Source organism: Haliotis asinina, chromosome 4 (assembly GCF_037392515.1).
Source record: "Haliotis asinina isolate JCU_RB_2024 chromosome 4, JCU_Hal_asi_v2, whole genome shotgun sequence".
NCBI lineage: Eukaryota > Metazoa > Mollusca > Gastropoda > Lepetellida > Haliotidae > Haliotis > Haliotis asinina.
The window spans coordinates 57,740,240-57,758,533 of NC_090283.1; the positions used below are offsets into that span (position 1 = coordinate 57,740,240).

The 18,294-nt window shown below is 39.1% G+C and overlaps 1 protein-coding gene across 5 annotated transcripts in view; it reads left to right on the plus strand.

Annotated features, from left to right (window-relative positions):
* Positions 1-18,294, plus strand: part of LOC137281717 (uncharacterized) — a 176,462-nt gene that overhangs the window by 104,811 nt on the left and 53,357 nt on the right. The window contains exon 2 of one of the 5 annotated variants that reach the window (XM_067813211.1): positions 334-634. The exons of the other annotated variants lie outside the window; for them this stretch is intronic. Coding sequence (XP_067669312.1) covers positions 334-614 — 281 coding nt within the window. The 3' untranslated portion in view covers positions 615-634. Of the gene's footprint in view, positions 1-333; positions 635-18,294 lie in introns of those variants that run through there. 5 annotated transcript variants of the gene reach the window in all.

An 18,294-nucleotide genomic window follows, 5' to 3' on the forward strand; every position in this document is an offset into this window, starting at 1 on the left:
TGTGACAATTTATTGTTATAATGTGAATGGCAGTCATGTCCACCTGGACACACTGTGAAACACTGGGTCAGCTGTAGCCTTTACTGAATACTTTCTTTGAAAGAACCTATTGTACTTCCAGCCTTGGCAGGAGATATTTCATGTGCAGCCAAGTGTGAAATAAAACATCATTTTTTTCATGCAGAAGTTTATTCATTTGCACGCCAATACTGTATAATTTTATTTTCACGTATTTCTGCAAGCCACAGATTTTGAAATCAGTCACCACTGTATCAGTTCATCTGTCACAAATATTCACTTCCACTTGCAAATGTTTCTATTTTCCTTTTTCAGCTCAAGTCCACAACAGAAGACATATTGCCGGAACACTTGACCTGACCTATGACCTCATCCCTGGTATATTTGGAAATGATCGTCCAATAAGAGGTGTGGAGTGCCCTCAGTGCGGGAAGTTGTTTGCCAGTGCCAAGACGTTGAGCTGCCACAAGACAGCAGTGCATGACAAGAAGGGATATGCCTGTGTTTGTGGAAAGGTTTACACATACCCCTCAGGGCTGAGCACACACAAGCGGGCATGCTCTGTGTTCAATGCTTACCACACTCCACTGGGATAAGACATCAGGGTGTCCTTGTACAAACCGTTCTCAGCACTACAAATCTTTATGGTCAGTGTACAGGTTTGAGTTATACCTTGTCAAGATCACCTTACTTTTTTAAAGTACACAGTCAGCTTAGCTCTATGACTCCTTAAGATGTAGGGAATCATGACTACCTTAACACTGCAAAACTTTATAGCATATATTGGGGTTTAAGATATAGGGAATCATGATTACCTTAACACTACAATAGCTTATAGCATATATTGGGTGTTAAGGTATAGGGAATCATGATTACCTTAATGCTACAAAACTTTATAGTTTATATTGGGGTTTAAGATGTAGGGAGTCATGATTACCTTAACACTGCAAAACTTTATAGTTTATATTGGGGTTTAAGATATAGGGAGTCATGATTACCTTAACACTACAACACCTTATAGCATATATTGGGGTTTAAGATGTAGGGAGTCATGATTACCTTAACACTACAACACCTTATAGCATGTATTGGGGTTTAAGGTATAGGGAGTCATGATTACCTTAACACTGCAACACCTTATAGCATATATTGGGGTTTAAGGTATAGGGAGCCCTGATTACCTTAACACTGCAAAACTTTATAGTTTATATTGGGGTTTAAGATGTAGGGAGTCATGATTACCTTAACACTACAAAACTTTATAGTTTATATTGGGGTTTAAGATGTAGGGAGTCATGATTACCTTAACGCTACAAAACTTTATAGTTTATATTGGGGTTTAAGATGTAGGGAATCATGATTACCTTAACACTACAAAACTTTATAGTTTATATTGGGGTTTAAGATGTAGGGAGTCATGATTACCTTAACACTACAACACCTTATAGCATATATTGGGTGTTAAAGTGTAGGGAATCATGATTACCTTAACACTACAACACCTTATAGCATATATTGGGTGTTAAAGTGTAGGGAATCATGATCACCTCATATCTACAACATTTTACAGCTTATATTGGGGTTTAAGATGTAGGGAGCCCTGATTACCTTAACACTGCAAAACTTTATAGTTTATATTGGGGTTTAAGATGTAGGGAGTCATGATTACCTTAACACTACAATAGCTTATAGCATATATTGGGGTTTAAGATGTAGGGAGTCATGATTACCTTAACACTACAACACCTTATAGCATGTATTGGGGTTTAAGGTATAGGGAGTCATGATTACCTTAACACTGCAACACCTTATAGCATATATTGGGGTTTAAGGTATAGGGAGCCCTGATTACCTTAACACTGCAAAACTTTATAGTTTATATTGGGGTTTAAGATGTAGGGAGTCATGATTACCTTAACACTACAAAACTTTATAGTTTATATTGGGTGTTAAGGTATAGGGAATCATGATTACCTTAATGCTACAAAACTTTATAGTTTATATTGGGGTTTAAGATGTAGGGAGTCATGATTACCTTAACACTGCAAAACTTTATAGTTTATATTGGGGTTTAAGATATAGGGAGTCATGATTACCTTAACACTACAACACCTTATAGCATATATTGGGGTTTAAGATGTAGGGAGTCATGATTACCTTAACACTACAACACCTTATAGCATGTATTGGGGTTTAAGGTATAGGGAGTCATGATTACCTTAACACTGCAACACCTTATAGCATATATTGGGGTTTAAGGTATAGGGAGCCCTGATTACCTTAACACTGCAAAACTTTATAGTTTATATTGGGGTTTAAGATGTAGGGAGTCATGATTACCTTAACACTACAAAACTTTATAGTTTATATTGGGGTTTAAGATGTAGGGAGTCATGATTACCTTAACGCTACAAAACTTTATAGTTTATATTGGGGTTTAAGATGTAGGGAATCATGATTACCTTAACACTACAAAACTTTATAGTTTATATTGGGGTTTAAGATGTAGGGAGTCATGATTACCTTAACACTACAAAACTTTATAGTTTATATTGGGGTTTAAGATGTAGGGAGTCATGATTACCTTAACACTACAACACCTTATAGCATATATTGGGTGTTAAAGTGTAGGGAATCATGATCACCTCATATCTACAACATTTTACAGCTTATATTGGGGTTTAAGATGTAGGGAGCCCTGATTACCTTAACACTGCAAAACTTTATAGTTTATATTGGGGTTTAAGATGTAGGGAGTCATGATTACCTTAACACTACAACACCTTATAGCATGTATTGGGGTTTCAGGAGTAGGGAATCATGATCACCTCATATCTACAAACACTTTATAGCTTATATTGGGGTTTAAGGTATAGAGGATCAAGATTACCTTAGCTCTATGGCTCTTTATGGTTTATATTGGGGTCTAAGGTGTAGGGAATCATGTTCACCTTAGTACTACAACTCTTTTAGTTTATATTGAGTCTCACAGGGAATCGGATAGCATTAGCATTAAGGTCAATCTGTATAAAGGCACCCATGCATCTGTAGAGGTTAACACCATTTTTGCTAATGTAAAGGAGGTTCAGTAAGTGAGATGGATTTCTCAATTATACAATATATATTAGTTCCAGTTATCACTACATACCAATGCGTTCTGTGTTAAAAATTGAGTGCTGCAAAAAAGTTGTTGTGAGTCTTTGTCTTTCCTCCCCCACAGGACATATCACAGTCATTTTAACATGCTATGTTCATATATTTAATTCATACAAATGCTGTGATGAATGGTACTTTGTATGATTATGATTTGTTGGGAATGCCTGCCTTTTGACAATAAAGAAGAATTTGGCTGTATTTTTAGTAATTTTCAAACATAATTGTTTCTTGAAATAATCAAAGAAAATTTTGCAAAGCAACTTCAGATAAATATATATGAATCATTTGATTCTTGCCATTTCTTTATCACTGAAAGGTGCTTTCTACATATTGTTCTGTCTTTATGGATCTATCATGACCAAATCTAGCATTACTCCAGGTGGAAATGCTTGTTATCAAGGAATCTGATGATGGTTTGAAAAGACTGGGGTATCCCGCTTCAGCACACCACAGGATACCCTCGGAACCAGTCGGTGAAGACTATATTTCTACTGCACCCATCATGATTTTAACAATACCCATATGTATCAGTTTAGCCACTGTGTAATGCAAGAAGTCATAACACATCAACTGGAATCATTTATCCCATCCTCATGTGATAACATGGGGAATCTCCCATTTCGCCCATTTCTGTAGATAAAGTTCCAGTTAGCAGTCTTAGTGCTAAGGTCACTGAAACTCACATGCTGTAAAATAGGTTTACTATCATTGAAGCACTAAGATTGCTTTGAGGTGCAGCTCCCTGATCACTTTCTATTTTTAGCATTTACATGTTTATGAATAAAACTTGTGAAGTATTTTTTCTGGAAAATAAACTGTTTAGCTATTTTTGTTTAAGTTGACTTTTTTCACAAAACAGCACTGGAGAACAGACAATCCAGTGATTGACAAAATAAGAATCTGTCTATATATTTGGGTGTTTTCTTGTGAAAATATTTTGCAGAAATCATGAGGATTTCAGTGGGTTTAAAAAGATCTTTCAATGCTGTGCAACTTCAATGCTACCTAAAGGTCTCTGTTGAATCTTCAATGCAACATGAAGGTCTCAGATGAATCTTCAGTGAGACATAAATGTCTCACTTCAATCTTATACACTACAAGGAGGTCTCGGTTCAATCTTCAACACTACAAGGAGGTCTCGGTTCAATCTTCAACACTACAAGGAGGTCTCAGTTGAATCTTCAACACTACAAGGAGGTCTCGGTTCAATCTTCAACACTTCAAGGAGGTCTCAGTTGAATCTTCAACACTACCAGGAGGTCTTGGTTGAATCTTCAACACTACAAGGAGATCTCGGTTCAATCTCCACCACTACAAGGAGGTCTCAGTTCAATCTCCAACAATAAAGGAGGTCTCGGTTGAACCTCCAACACTACAAGGAGGTCTCGGTTCAATCTCCAACACTACAAGGAGATCTTGGTTCAATCTCCAACAGTACAAGGAGGTGTTGGTTCAATCTCCAACACTACAAGGAGGTCTTGGTTCAATCTCCAACACTACAAGGAGGTCTCGGTTCAATCTCCGCCACTACAAGGAGGTCTCGGTTCAATCTCCAACAGTACAAGGAGGTCTCGGTTCAATCTCCGCCACTACAAGGAGGTCTTGGTTCAATCTCCAACAGTACAAGAAGGTCACAGTTGAATCCCCAGCACTACAAGGAGGTCTCGGTTCAATCTCCAACACTACAAGGAGGTCTCGGTTCAATCTCCGCCACTACAAGGAGGTCTCGGTTCAATCTCCACCACTACAAGGAGGTCTCAGTTCAATCTCCAACAATAAAGGAGGTCTCGGTTGAACCTCCAACACTACAAGGAGGTCTTGGTTCAATCTCCGCCACTACAAGGAGGTCTTGGTTCAATCTCCAACAGTACAAGGAGGTCTTGGTTCAATCTCCAACACTACAAGGAGGTCTTGGTTCAATCTCCAACACTACAAGGAGGTCTCGGTTCAATCTCCGCCACTACAAGGAGGTCTTGGTTCAATCTCCAACACTACAAGGAGGTCTCGGTTCAATCTCCGCCACTACAAGGAGGTCTCGGTTCAATCTCCAACAGTACAAGAAGGTCACAGTTGAATCCCCAACACTACAAGGAGGTTTCAGTTGAATGTGTGTGCAAATAGTACATTTAGTACTGCAGAAACACTGTTTCATACTGAAAATCCTTATTACTTATTACTAAGATGTTTGAATGGCACTGAGGGCAGTAACATTTGTTAGCTGGTTGTCGTCATCTGAACTGTTGACTATAAATTAGGTGAGCTACAGTGCCTTGACACTACACATACTTTTCTTGAAGTTAACAGCAAGACATTTTCATATAATTGTCACACAAATATTTGTGGATATTTGGTATGCCAAAACCAAAGGCGTAAACACTTCAACACAATATTGGCTCTGAATACATGAATGCCTTTTCGCAAACAACCGTTGTCAACTGATTTCCACCTGATAATGCAAGTGTCTCTTCTATAGTTTGGCATGACCCAACACTGCCGCCGTTACAGGTCACTGGCCACCTCCTTATGCAAGCTGTCTGCGTTCTGCTGTTTATTTTGTTGACAGTTACATAGACAGATTCTTTCATACATATGCATAAAGTCAGTGATTTATGATGTCTGACAAAACGTACACTTGCAAAGTTTGAGATCGATTGGATCATTGGATGAAGAGTTATTTACAAAAAGCCGGGTCCACATGCATTTCATGCCAAACTATAGTTAACCTTTTACACCCAATGGCATCGGTTTTTGAAGTTGGCAAACCCTAGCATAATATACTCTTTAAAAAAAGTAGGGGATAATGAACTTTCAATTTGGATAGGAAGTGTAAACGTTATCAAACGTTTCAAGGACAGACATCTTATGAATGCACCACCATTTTCCTCTATTACCATCCCTAAACACAACGTATGATATGCACATGCACAACGCAGTAGCCCCATACACGTGCAAGGGGCTCCCATTCTTGAATTTGACATTTTCCCAAGAAGGTCAAGAAATCACTTTGAACATTAATTTTGACACTCATCTTGCATCACACATTTGTTCGTGTTTGTTTCTAGTCGTTTGTTTTCAGATGACAGTCAGATACATGCAAATTACATGCCATACACCAATCACCTTTCAAAAGCGACTACATTCCAAATAGCTGTGGTTGTAGGGAAGTGCAATGGTGATGCACTGTCATAACTTTCAATAACATCATATCAACACTGATTGACTCCAATAAATTTCCTAAACATTTTTTATCGTAAATAAAAAAATGATAATCACCTACTTTTTTAAGAGTATATCTTTCGTTCACGTGAGGAAAAGGCAGGTGAGTGAGTGAGTATTGTTTATGCCAATTTCAGCAATTTGCCAGGAATTTCACAGCAAGGCACACCAAAAATATGTGCTTGATTGACATTTTAGATAATGCTATTTGATGAACATAGAGGATTTTGTGGGTTCCATCTTCTTTTTACTGTTTGAACACAATGTTTCATTAGTTTTACCTGCTATAGGGGCCAGAACAAGCCCTGAAAAAACCCCAGAAGAACTGTGTGTGCAGACTCTTTCCGTGTTGTCACAACCCCTAGTGTGCAGTACACAACCCTGTGCACCTAAAAGAAACAACAAATGCATTGGTATATGACCAGATGGTGGCCACATGAATACGTACATACACCTAGTTGCGGGTACAGCAACGTGCAGTAAACTTGGACAAAGTACTATGTGTGACTATGAGTCCCAGTCCTACTAGCTGTAAATTGGGTTCCTCGTTAAGATGAGAGAGCCACAATAAACTCAGTGCACCTAGTGGCAGCAAGAGTTGTATACTCCCCTGGGAATTGATCGGACAAAACAAGACATGCAGAGTCTTGACCGCCTGACCAGAAGGATCATGCCTGATAACAGAGCACACCACCCTCGTTCCTCTCTTAATCGTTTATATATGTCAAATCAAATCTGGAGTCGGGGTTTGATTAATGTGGAAGCTCTTCACGACAGAATTTTATTGTGTACTTTTGCACATATTTATTTATCGGATGATCTTCTGGTGATGCACATCAAGACTCATGATGAAAGCAAGGAATTCCACAGCTACTTTAAGCGTGCCAAGGTTGTTGGACACAATCTGAAATTTGAAGTTGATTTTGTTGATGGCGGTGTATTGCTGGACGGTACAGCATGTACAGTGATGGGAGTAAACCAGGTGAAGTCCTTCACCAAGTCTGCCCAGTGTCGGTCCTTTGTGGAGAAGCTGTCTGAGAAGCCATTGCATCGTGTGTATGTGCAGTGTGTGGAACAGAACAGCAGTCCAACCGACTCCTTCGCCTGGATGAAGTCGGCCGGTCTCAAATGTGAAACTGAGGGCTTCCTTTTTGCTGCTCAGGGCCAGTCACTTCCTACTCGCAGTCGCCAGAATGTGATTCTTAATCAAAATGTGAACATGAAATGTCATCTTTGCAATGAATGTACAGAGACTGTCCAACACCTTGTCAGTGGATTCCCTACCTTGGCACAAACAGCATATCTTAAAAGACATGATGGCATAGCTCACTGCTTTTACTGTCATCTCCGCCATACCTGTGGCTTTGACCCGGAGGTCCATCTATGGTATGACCCTGAACATGCCCAGGGTGTCCTGGAAAATGATGCTTTTAAACTTCTCTGGGATAGGCCCATATACAACCTGAGACGAATTCCTGCCAACAAACCTGTTCTTGTTCTTTTTGATAAAGCCAATGAAATTATTTATTTATTGAATTTTCTGTCCGTTTTGACAGCAATGTGATTAGGGAGATTCGGGAAAAGCATGATAAATATGCGGAACTTGCCTTTGAAATGTCTCTCTTGCATCCAAAGTACACTGTCACCAGGCTCCTCATTGTTCTCGGTGCCCTTCGTTTGGTACCTCCTGATCTGGAGAGTGCCCGGGTTCTCCACTGGAAGCACAGCCCTTCTGACAATCTGGGTAATGCAGAAGGCAGCAGTGTTGGGGAGCCTTCATATTCTCCAGAAAGTTCTTGGTGGGTTCGACTAGGCAGTGTTTCCTGGGAGAAATCCCATTCGCTGTCTGGGCTGCGTGTAGAGGGGGTAAGGGCCCTGAGCTGATGATGAGCTTTACCAGCCTGATTGTGCCAGGAACACCCAAACTCTCTCTGCTGCATTTCAATATTAATCTCTAAAACATAATAATAAAAAGAACATGAAACCCAGAAAATTCTGTATGTTCAGTGGAAATATGCTTCACACAATGAACCCATGTGGGTAAGTGAACAATGGTCCCTTGCCTAATGAGCAAATGCTTTAACCTCTAGGCTACTACACCGCCCCAAGAGGCCATAAAAGCAAAGGTGGTGTTGAAGTAGATGCATGGTATTAAAACATGTTGTGGTTTGACCACTGACATTCCTCATGTTCAAGGAGACCCAGGCCAGTGATGGAAGTACTTGTACAAACAACTTGCATCTGCCAGTTTGACGACTGACACTGACATTCATAGAAATGTGAAGAACAAAGTACTTTGTGTGTACAGGTGTATTTATTTATCCATGGTAATGACGAGGAAGACTTTTATGGATAGACAGCCTCTTTCTTGCAGTGGATGTGACGTTTTGGGGTAGATTCTAACACTGTTAGATCTATCAAGCAAAAGATACGAAACATATGCACAAGGAGAAATATATACATGGCAACGATAATGCTTCTCATGCATATGTTTAGTATCTTTTCTGGATAACTGTGTTAGACGCTACACTGAAACTGCAAGAAAGAAGTTGTCTATCCATATCTTCATCCTCATCATACCAACCTCTAAAATGCCACTGACATTGGTAATGACAGCTGCTTTGTGCCGACAGTCCAACCATGGATCACCAGTTTGCCCACATAACCTGACACACATTGGCTAGATGTTGGGTTCTTTTCTCGGAATAAATATAAGTTATAAACGAAGTGTTTCAGTTGAAACTAACTACCACTTTTATACTTTACACACCTGTTAGGGGAAATATGGCTTGCAAGAACACTTATTATCATGCAATTAACCAATAGAAATAAGGTGTGTACAGGTACATTCAGCTAAATGTACAATGTCTTGTCTTGAACCGGACGTTTGGCTGGTTGAGCTAGCAGTTACTGAGGTAACTGCTTACACGAGAGGAAGGGGCTGTGTCACACATAAATGTTACAAGACGTAGCTGACAACAAAGAAGCGTTAACCTATAAAATATTCTGTTATCACCTTACAAGTGGTTACACCCACCAGAGGTGTGCCTTGACTGACACTGTGGCAAGTTTCATTCATTACTGAGCCATATCTGCATGTTTATACGACACACAGATTCCCTTGTAAGGAAGTAAGATAGCAGACGACATTCGCGTCTGGAGACACCGGCTTCTAATCAGTTCAGCAGTAAATGAATATTGTTAAACTCACATCGTTATCCCATAATGCAAATTAAAAGTAAGGAATGAAAATACGAAGCAACAAGTTTAATGGTTTATTTGATCAACGTTACAACATTAAAAACATAGCTAACTTTTGGAATATTTAGGTTATCTGGTAGGACACTCTTCCAAATGAGAAGGGCCACAGAACTGATGCGTCACTGTGTTACTTTGACGTTTATGTCGTCTGTGTAATCTGTCTGCCGCAGAGAACACACGCAGGTTTGTGGGGAGATTTGTTAGAGCAGTCTTAAAAACACACGCGTGATTGCGCAGCAGATAGATCGATTCATGAAAGTGCACTGGCAATGGTAATCAGGCAGCTTTAATAAGGAGTTATGGGCAGATGTAATGTGGCACGGCTCCCACAGACGAAAACTTTAAGTACACAATGTCAATCATAAAGTATTCATATGTGACAGAGACCATACATACCGCTACATGGTGTCTGTATGTGACAATATATTATATTTGTTAGTCGCCTCTACTTATATTCACATGCAGAAACGCATTTTTTATCCAACTAGGAAACAAACTCGGAAGCCTACACCACCCTCTGGAACCCTGTCCTGCAGGCGTCCAGTGATGGTGATTCTGTACAGCGAGCGCGCCAGTGGAAGCGACGTAGAAGTAAACGCAAGTGGAAAGATCAAGCATGTTGATGACAAAGGGCTTGTAATCTGTACAGTATGTAATGATGCAACAAAAGCCATACCGAAACATAGGTCTCATTAACCTATTCAGACAATGACCTACTTTTCAGAAGATCCGAATTTTCTCGTGTGAAAGTGTAAATTGACACCACAAACAACTCTGGTTAGACTGAATTCCAGTTCCTTGTTTCATAAGAAAATGGTATTTACAAATGAATTTTAATTTTAAACTTTAATTGCACCGTCATTCTCTAATTTATGTCGAGGTTGAGGCAGCATACTTTAACTACGGAATCACAGATTGCCCCTGTCTGATGAGGTCGTAAAACGATTTACAATGCATCTGGCTCACTGGTTAAACTTGTTATGTGTTGTTTTGCGCTTATTGAGCGTAGTTCTGTAACGCACAATGAGGTTGATGTAATATCAGTTCCGTCAGAGACCACTAAACGTTTCTAGCGGCAGAGCCTCGTTCTGATATTTCCATGATTTCCAGGTTTCCGTTTATCAGAGCTCGCTGTACGACATAGCATGCCGTACGACGTATTTACTAGGATTAGAAGGAGCTTAGTAAAAATACGAAAATAAGAAGGAAATAAGAAAACAGAAAATGTTCCATTTGCTCTCGCACTTTCCAACAGAAACATAACATGCTCTCTCATTCCAAACGCTGTCGTTTTGCTGAACCGATTTTCTGTTTGTGCAAAACATGTGGACACAAATTTAGACCCAAAAAGCTCTAAAAGTGCATAATAATAACAAACATTACAAATACACAGTATCATGTCCAGCCTGTGAAAGAGAAGATATTGGTATCTGTATTTACTTGTATTTCAACTGTCAGCATCTCAATTTTGCTGTCTCTGTGGAACTGAATACAATGCTGTACAGTTTCCTGGAATGTGCCCATCAAAGGACTATAACCAAACTTCATAGTGTCCTTCATGATGCCTGATCTGAAAATTGATAACAATTGTTCTTTTGAAATTCAATTTATCAACGACGTTTATACTGTAATGCAAATATTGTACAGAGAGTCACTATCACTGCAGACAATCGCGCTCACTCCTGTGTACTGATCACGACCACTGCGAACTATATACAGTTTGATTTATCTATAATAACTTTTTATAGACTTAATGAAACGCGCTGAAATTTACACGATGTATTTTTGGAAGCCAAAAGTTCATGATTCTGTACTAGTTTGGTCAATATGTTTCCCGGTATTTACATAAATTATCAAAGAAGCATGTATATTTACCAGCCCGGCCAATAATCGTCATGACTACAAACATATACGTCAACACTACGTCAAAGCAAAGACAAATGTGAGATGACCAAATATTTTGCTTGACATCAGTCCAAAACAATTACTGTGTATCACTCAGTTATTGTTTCAGTGCTCTAGTTTTCACACACATGCCGCACATTCTCTCGAAAATGCGATCACTATCACTGCAGTACTGGGTTCCAGGGGGTGACACTGACATGAGGTTTTGGCATTTAGCGAAACCTGAGTGTAATCATGTGACCAGTCATGTGATCCACTAGCGACAGACATCGCTAGCGTCAGTCTCACCCACTGGAACCGCTGTCCTGCAGAGGTGCAGTGAGGGGTGATTGTACTCTCGCATTTGCAGTGATCGCGTGCTTGTTTTGGTGTCGAATGTATGGCCGGTGTTAATGAGCTAGTCACCATTTGCGAAACACGAACAATATCGTTTGAGTATTAACATTTCACGAATGCACAGGTCCTGATGGTGAAATATTGAACGGTTCAAGTTGCTAGGTTAAAACATGAAGAAAGCAATCGTCGATTATCGGCAGAACATGTCTTTACACGCAGACAAATACTGATTTTATTTCAGATATATTTCCATTTTTCCAGTGAATGACAAGCAGAGTTAACAGGTATCACCAGCAGTACCCTCTGTGAAAAGAGGAAGTCATTCAGATCAAAAGTGAGGAAGTTATTGTACAAATTTAAATCTGACATTCAGTGAAGTGATCGCATGAGTACAGTGAACACATAATTCAATGATCGTAAATTTGGAATATGCAGTGATCGGAAATTTATGTACACTTTTTCTTAAAATTTATCCAAAATATGAAATAAGTAGGTTTTTCGATGTAACAAAGTATATTTTCAGTTAGTTTCAGACCGAGCAACATGAATGACGGGGTTAGGTGTGGATATTGCCCTTCTATGGATGACTTGTCTGCAGTTGTCAATCATTGTGTACACAAATACGGAGATTTTAAAAGAGACAATGACCATAACACTTAATAAAAACAAAGGCAATAATTCATATTTATCAAGAGTACACGCACGACAATCTATATCAAGTCAACTTTAGGGCACTAAAAGGACATTACATATCTGCAAAAACACAAAATCTCTACCCATAGTACCTTAAGCCACAGCTAGTCCCCTACGCAAGAAAGCGAACCAGAGACACATATTCAGGATGTATCGCAAACGTGTGAAAATTGATCAGTGATGTCATTTGGCGGAAATATGCGCCATACTCCGACTTTTCATTAACGTACTTACAACTACTCACACAGATTTGTTGTTGACCAACTGATCAGTGGTCACCACACTGACAAACATGTAGACACGAAAGGTTTCCTCAATGCGGAGTACATACAATCAATCCGTGTATCATGTGAGATGTGGAAAGAGAACAATTCGCACTTTTTGTACTCTTTAGATATTCTCTGAATAATTTTCATAAGACATATTCAGAGATATTTGTAGTTCCAAATATATTAAAAGAATTACACGTCATAAGTACCATCAATACCGGTGTTGTGAATTTATTTTTACGCCGCCCTTAGCGATATTCCAGCAATTGCTTGTCGGGGGACACCATAAACGGGCTTCACACCTTGTACCCAAATGGGAAATCGAACCCGGGTGTTCGGCGTGAGCGAACGCTTTAACTTCTAGGATACCCAACAGCTACAATAATGGTATTGAAGGAAGGCTAAATTCACCCCTAAGTCTGCTAGCGTCATAATGAATGGTCAAGCTATTAGCAACAACAATTCTTAAAAGTTGTAAAATCTTCGTTTTTGTTTCAAACAAATACAACTGGGTTTTTTACAAACCTTCTTAACAGTATGGAAAAACACATTTAGTTTTATAATGTCCGATACATTCTGTTTCAAATGGCACACATTTTATTCAAAATGTCGACCTGGAAATCCATTTGTTGACACTTGCTGAAAGCTGTCAGACTTAGACTAATGCTTAGTCTCTGAGTAGATAATCATAATTTTGAAGGCAACCAACAAACCTATTATGAATTGAAAAGGAGCCCCACTGAGACCAGGGATTCTGAAATGTTCTGAAATGTTACTCACTTGTAAGCGGGGTACATTGAAAATAACAGAAAAGCGCTCAGACAATCACAAAGCGGCATCTAGGCGTGAAGTCTGATAATAAACATTATGATGACACTCTTAGTTCTATCATTTCTGAGAAACGATTCTAGGCTTGTGTTAGGCTCTACATCGTTTGACTCTTTATTAATGACGACAATAGTCCGTTTGGCTCAAAAGAGGACGATGAATTACATCTCTCTAACGCGGAAACTGTTAAACATAGCATACTCGGTGAAAATCTGATCATAATCAAACCCTCATACCAACTCTGTGAGGATTTTTGTCCTAAAAATGAAAAAAGTTGTTTAACAATCCATCATGTATATATTCACATAGCTCACTGTTTGTTGCGAGGGAGGAGTGCAGAAAAAGGGACGGCCAGGTGTTCGTGAAGCACCTGCACAAGTGCCGAGAAAGTATTTTATTTTCATTAACGTGTGCTGTGCCGTCTCAATCCTTTCTCGCACAATAGCTGGGACTTTAATTTCTGTTTCTATGCCAATAAAGCTTAGATCCAAACAATGTATTTCATTCATCTTCATTTCTACATGGTCCATGCGCGTGTTTCTAAAGACTCTACGATACCGATCACTGCAAGAAAAAATACGATCACTGCAAGCATGCACAGTGGGTGTACAGTCATTGGAAACCGATCACTTCACGATCACATTTAGATGGATAAAATGAATATTATGCATTCAATAGCGCAAAGACGTCATATATATGTGGGAAAGTGTATCATTAACAATGTCGTCTCGTAGAAATGCTGTAAATTGAAACCAATTAGGAAATAAACTTATTTTCTGTCTACATGAAAAGATATGTCCTGCTAATAATCGACAATTGCTTCTTTCATGTTTAAGCTAGCAACTTGAGACTTTCTATTTATAACCACCACATCCTGTGCATTCGCGAAGTGCTAATATTTCTAACATATTGTTCGTGTTTCACAAATGGTGATTTTTAACACCGATCATACATTCACCACCTAGACAAGCACTCATCACCCCATCCCTGCACTCTGCAGGACAGTGGTTCCAGTGGGTGAGTCTCGCTCTGCGTATCCCCGCGAGGAGATGTAATGTCGGACGAAGACCAAAAAGCACAATCAGTCTCGTTAGATGAAATTGCTGACAAACTACATACAGTTCTTCTCCGGCAAAACGACCTAGAGTAGCGTTTTGAGCAACAATTTCGATTGCTTCCTCATCAAACGTCGTCCACCGTCGGTTCCGCTGAATCGACCCCGACTGTCGGTAGTACAGACCGCGAATACATCCAATCTCAAGGGAACCCTGACTCTGTGGATTCTCTAGATATCCAAGGGCAGTTCCAAGCAATTAAGGACTCCCCTCAGCGTATAAGATTGCCACCCGAGATTAGTGGTGGTATTTTTTTGTCTATATGACCCCGTTTCTTGCATTTAAGGTTGAAAATTGCACACATATATACTTTATACTTCGCTTGCGTTACTTTTGCGAGTGAGTATACAAGCATGGATTACTGGAGATACATTCTAACACGGATCTTCACGGGTGTCTCGCAATATCACGGCAGAAATGGAAATTGGCTCGCAAAATTTGGAAACTATTTCGCACACTGATTCAGATAATTTAACACCCACGTCACTCTCAAATTCACCCACATTCTGCACTAAACCAGTAAAGAATGATTGTACTCATTAAATCAAAATCGCTTAAAGATCACATATACCCTAATAGGGTACAAATACAAAATCACTTGCTGACATCGCTATAAATGAAACCCCGCCATTAAAACTACTCATTTCGACCTTTAATTAACTTAAATCGACCTTTTTGTCAACAGTGCACAATTCTCAGCCGCAAACGAAATTTCAACCAACCAGAGCGCCGCGTCTCCTTGACGTAATTGTAGGTATGGAAATGAGGGTCTGTGCAGTAGTCATCTACATTTCAGGGGTTAAACTATTTACCTTACAGGTTTGCACTAACCTGAAATTGCGAAAGATGTTGTGAAAAATGAAACGCTATGTGTTCTCACAATCTACTATCATTTAGTTTTGTCTCCTGCTTTGCCTAGTTTTCGAATTAAAAGCCTTGTTTTCATAGACGATTCTGTCAAAATCACATGGTGTCGCTAGGTTGTAATCCGTGTTAGGTGGTATAAACCTACACGTTATTTGTCATCATTCACTTGATGCTCAGTTAATGAATTTATAACAGGTATAATTAGTGATAACGCCACTTAAATTACCCGAAAAAAATGCCCATTTGGCATTTCTTGTGTCTGGATCGATCAAAGGATTAATCGATAACACGCTGATTGATTAATTAGTTTTATGTGGATTTAAATGGGGGATTTGTCAAAAGGTAGTGTTTATGTATGTACATTTACTAATCTATACTGAATACACTCTGTCGTGTCTGCGTCTGTGTAAAACAACACCCTTCTTTCAAAGGATTAACCGACAATACATTGATTGATTCCTCATCATTGGCTAACTAAATAACTTTTTTAAAAGAATGACGCACATATGCAATTAGTTGCCAGGTGTGATATCTTGGGTGACCAATGAAACTATACAGCAATGTGAAAAGCCTGAAACGACACATCACGTTTTCGTATATTAGACTCTGGCATCGTGTAATCATATATTAGACTGTTAAAAGCCACATCACTTGGGAAATCTGCAGATAAAGTAAATATCACTCGTTTTGTGGATACTGATGGATACATTCCTCGAACAAGGTAATAGCCTGACATTGCTCCTATAACTTAAATTTTAATATTTGCATTTTTGTCTCTATTAAGTTGTCGTAGCTTTCAACAGAATCATTGTTTTCGTCGTGAAGTGTAATGATGCAGACGACATACACTAGGGCGTGCGTGCGAATTATGATTCATATGGGCAAACTATAAAATGGCTAGATATTACATTCCTGTTATACATTCGCAGATCGCTTCTTTTTATTAAGTTGGAAGCAAATGCATGCAAGTATGATTGTAAAGTAATTAGGACTATGAGAGCAAGTATAAAGACGTACATTGACAAGTGTCTACATACTGCTGAGTGAACGTTACAAACCAAGTAAATTTAGCAAGTGACGAAATATATCGCGCAGTATTTTCACTTCGACCCCGACCTCGCTTAGGCTACGTTCAGGTTGTGTCATGCAAACTCATTTTGGTAATGATTCAAATACATATTTAACTACCAGTAGAAAGTAGTTTTGATTTTCTAACTTGATGAAAACAAACCATAATCTCATTAATTCAAATGGATTTGACTTCACGATTTTCAAAAATGGCGGCGCCCTGTCTTATAATGAATGCTGTTTAAGTGTGTTTTCACTGACTTACAAAAGTCGAAATTTCTTTCTACTGGTAATAAAATATGTATTTTATTGATGGACATTAGGATTTTACATGTTATTGCTTATAACATAACAATTTCACTCTTGGAAGCGGTTAATATAACAGGTCAGTACAGTATTACTTACGATAATATTGTCACTTCGACCACAACCTCGTTTCCGAGGAAGAAAGCGTTATATTCATGCAAAATCCTTTTGGTCAGCAATGTGTAGTAAGCAGTCTTGATTTTATAAACTCGATGAAACTTGAACCCCATTTTCTATCCTGGAAGCGTGGTAGGGGGCGAACCATCCGATTTAGTATATACCACAGGCTTCCACAAAGCTCACTTCGCACACACTAACAAACCAATTTAAGCACGAACTACGGGGTCCGGTGGAAATCTGTGCATATTGACACCATCACCCGACCCCAAGGAGCAATTGACGGCAACACAACAATTCGGCATGTCTTTGGTGACGTTGAGAAATCAGCAAAATGACGAGCTTCCTACACATTTTCTATACAACAAACTGAAAATCGTTAATTCTATGACGTCACTGTAGGGCTCTGGCGACAGAGTTACGTAACCAGTCAGAGGTTTCGTTTGTGGGCAAGAGAGAAGCAGGCGGTTTTTTTAGCAACTTTTGAGCGCTTGGTGTTTTTTTTGTGTGTGTTTTTTGTTTGTTTGTTTGTTTTGTTTTTTTTCTAAAAAAATCATGTTCCGTTTATGACTAACCAGAAGTCTTTCATATGCAGTGGTAAAAAGAGTACCAAAAGATTGAGTTTAGTTGTTCTTTAAACTTCCGAGACCCGTGAAGGTCTGGCTGAATAGGCCTTCAGCTACCCATGCTTGCCAAAAAATGGCGACCATGCTTGTCGTAAGAGGCGACTAACGGGATCGGGTGGCCAGGCTGGCTGACTTTGTTGACTCATGTCATCGGTTCCCAGTTGTTCAGATCGATGCTCATGCTTTTGATCACTGGATTGTCTGATTCAGACTCGATTATATACAGACCTACACATAGCTACAATATTGCAGAATGCGGCGTAAAACTAAACTTACTCACTAAAAAATCGACATGTCTTCATTACCTAGTTCATGGTACAGCTTCCACTTTGTAATTTAGTTTGTTGAATTTTGCTGTAAGCAAAAAGAAATATTTCTTTGAAATATAATGTTTTCTGATGTACCTAGAAAACTGATTTAGCTAAATATATACAGGTCGTCTTAGGAGGGTGGTTTGAACGTTGAATATACCTTACTAGTTAACACACAATGTACTGTAATTTTATCCATTTG